Source organism: Parus major, chromosome 1 (assembly GCF_001522545.3).
Source record: "Parus major isolate Abel chromosome 1, Parus_major1.1, whole genome shotgun sequence".
Lineage (NCBI taxonomy): Eukaryota > Metazoa > Chordata > Aves > Passeriformes > Paridae > Parus > Parus major.
The window spans coordinates 3,654,576-3,657,084 of NC_031768.1; the positions used below are offsets into that span (position 1 = coordinate 3,654,576).

The 2,509-nt window shown below is 39.2% G+C and overlaps 1 protein-coding gene across 1 annotated transcript in view; it reads right to left on the reverse strand.

The window, feature by feature from the left end:
- Nucleotides 1–2,509, reverse strand: part of DSCAM (DS cell adhesion molecule) — a 439,426-nt gene that overhangs the window by 79,500 nt on the left and 357,417 nt on the right. The window contains exon 19 of the mRNA XM_015625504.2: nt 1,832–1,987. Within this exon, the coding sequence (XP_015480990.1) occupies nt 1,832–1,987 (156 nt within the window). The remainder of the gene's footprint in view (nt 1–1,831; nt 1,988–2,509) is intronic.

The following is a 2,509-nucleotide window of genomic DNA, read 5'->3' on the forward strand; positions in this document are numbered from 1 at the left end:
AGAAGGAATGTTTGAGGATTCTGACATGAACCAGATGTCCCCAGGACCAGCCTGTCTCCAAGCTCCTGGAGCAATGTGGGACATTACTCCTGGCTCCTGGTGGCTCAAATCCCACTCCCAAGGCTGAGGGCTGAGAGCCTTTGTGTTCAGAGAGAATTCAGGGAAGGTTTGCTATGCTGGGATCAACTTGAAAAAAGTAACTTGAAAATGCAGCATGTATTTTACAGTTCTGTTACATTTTAGTTTTTACACTTTAGATTTTTTTCATTGAAATAAATCCATCTACTTCCAAGCACTAGGTGTCCCAAGAGCATCTGATTAAGGACCTGGGTGCTCCAAAGTAACTGTTAAAGGACATGAGGCTGATATCAGGACATTCACTGTTTGAGACACACAAGTCTAGAGCTGAGCAATTTTCATTTACTGAATCCTCTGGACACAGTTACAGCTGGGGCCAGGTGACCTGACAAACTATGTAAATTTCTGAATGAGTCCCTTAATATTTAATTGGAAAAAATTTAATAACTTCAAAAATGAATAACTTTCACCATGTAATTTTTTTATTGGCAAAAAAGCACTGAAAATTCATCAAGTCAGTTAATTTACTGAACCTGCTCTCTTGTCACTTTTGTAAATCTCATTACAAATAAAAAAAAGTTGGCAAATGTATTCATATATCCACAAGTGACCAATAAAGTGGATAAATAAGAAAAATCTATTGACTAATCTCCTTGAAAACCTATTGTAGAACTCATAGGAGAATTTACAAATTAAGCAGTATTCAAGTAACCTCATTGAACAGGACTGAGGGCATTTTTATCTGTACCACAAAAATTCTTGATCCAGTTTTTCAAAAGCATTTAGTGGATCCAAAAATATATATGTACATCTCATAGCATTTTCAAGGCATTAAAAAAGGTTAGGGACAAAACCTCCCCTGAATTTGGAATTTTAGTGCTTCAGAAATAGATCAGTGCATGGCATCCTACTGAGGTGACCTGAAGTGATTATAATAGTTACAATTAAAATAAAGTGATTATGGAATCTCATGTGTCTGTGCATGATTAAAGTTCTTAAACTTCAGCATTAGGAATTGAATTTTCCATGCTTTGGTCTAAGAACAAAGGTGAGACATTTTTGTTCTTTATTTTGCTTATGAGGGAAGAGGTATTTGGAAGATATATCTATATATACAAATATGTATATAATATAAGACAGTCCCACAAAAGTCTCGTCTCCTTTCCCCATTTTCATAGATTACCAGGATGGTTTGGGCTGGAAGGGACCTTAAATCCCACCCAGTGCCACCCCAGCCATGGCAGGGCCACCTCCCACTGTCCCAGGAGCTCCCAATGTCCAGCCTGGCCTTGGGCACTGCCAGGGATCCAGGGGCAGCCCCAGCTGCTCTGGCAATTCCATCCCAGCCCCTGCCCACCCTGCCAGGGAACAATCCCTGCCCAAGATGCCAAGATCCAGCCCTGCCCTCTGCCCCTGGCAGCCATTCCCTGTGTCCTGGCCCTGCAGCCCTTGGCAATTGTCTCTCTCCAGCTTTCCTGGGGCTCCTTCAGGCCCTGCAAGGCCACCCTGAGCTCAGCCCAAAGCTTCTCCTGGCCAGGCTGAACAATGGCAGCTGGGCCAGCCTTTCCTGCCAGCAGAGCTGCTCCATCCCTCTGCTCATCCTGGAGCCTCCTCTGGGCTCTCTCCAGCAGCTCCAGCTGCTCCCTGGGCTGGGATCCAGGGTTTTCTATCCCTGCATACCTGTGTACAATATTTACCTGAGACAAACAAACATTTCCTGGAAGTGGGAATGGAATGTGCTTTCACTCCTTACCATCCTCTTTAGTGCGGGTGAAAATCTGCTCGCTCCTCACTCCATCCCCAGCCCGGGTAAAAGCCAACACCTGGATGCTGTAGTTGGTGTATTTTTCCAGGCCATCCAGCTCCAGGGATGGCTGGGTAGTAGTGACATTCTTTATCTCTCCCAGCTCTAAAAAATAAATAGAATAAAATAAAATAGACTAGAATAAAATCCTAGAAGTAGTGACATTCTTTATCTCTCCCAGCTCTAAAAAATAAATAGAATAAAATAAAATAGACTAGAATAAAATAGACTAGACTAGAATAGAATAAAATACAGTAAAAGAGAATAGAATAAAAAAAGAGACTAGAATAAAAAAAGAGACTAGAATAAAAAAAGAGACTAGAATAAAAAATAGAGACTAGAATAAAATATAATAAAAGAGAATAAAAGAGAATGAAATAAGAGAATAAAATAAGAGAATAAAATAACAGAATAAAATAACAGAATAAAATAGAATAGACTAGAATAGAATAAAATAGAGTAAAACAGAATAGAATAAAAAAGAGACTAGACTAAAAAAAGAGACTAGACTAAAAAAAGAGACTAGAATAAAAAAAAGAGACTAGAATCAAAAAAGAGACTAGAATAAAAAATAGAGACTAGAATAAAATAGAATAAAAGAGAATAAAATAAAAGAGAATAAAATAA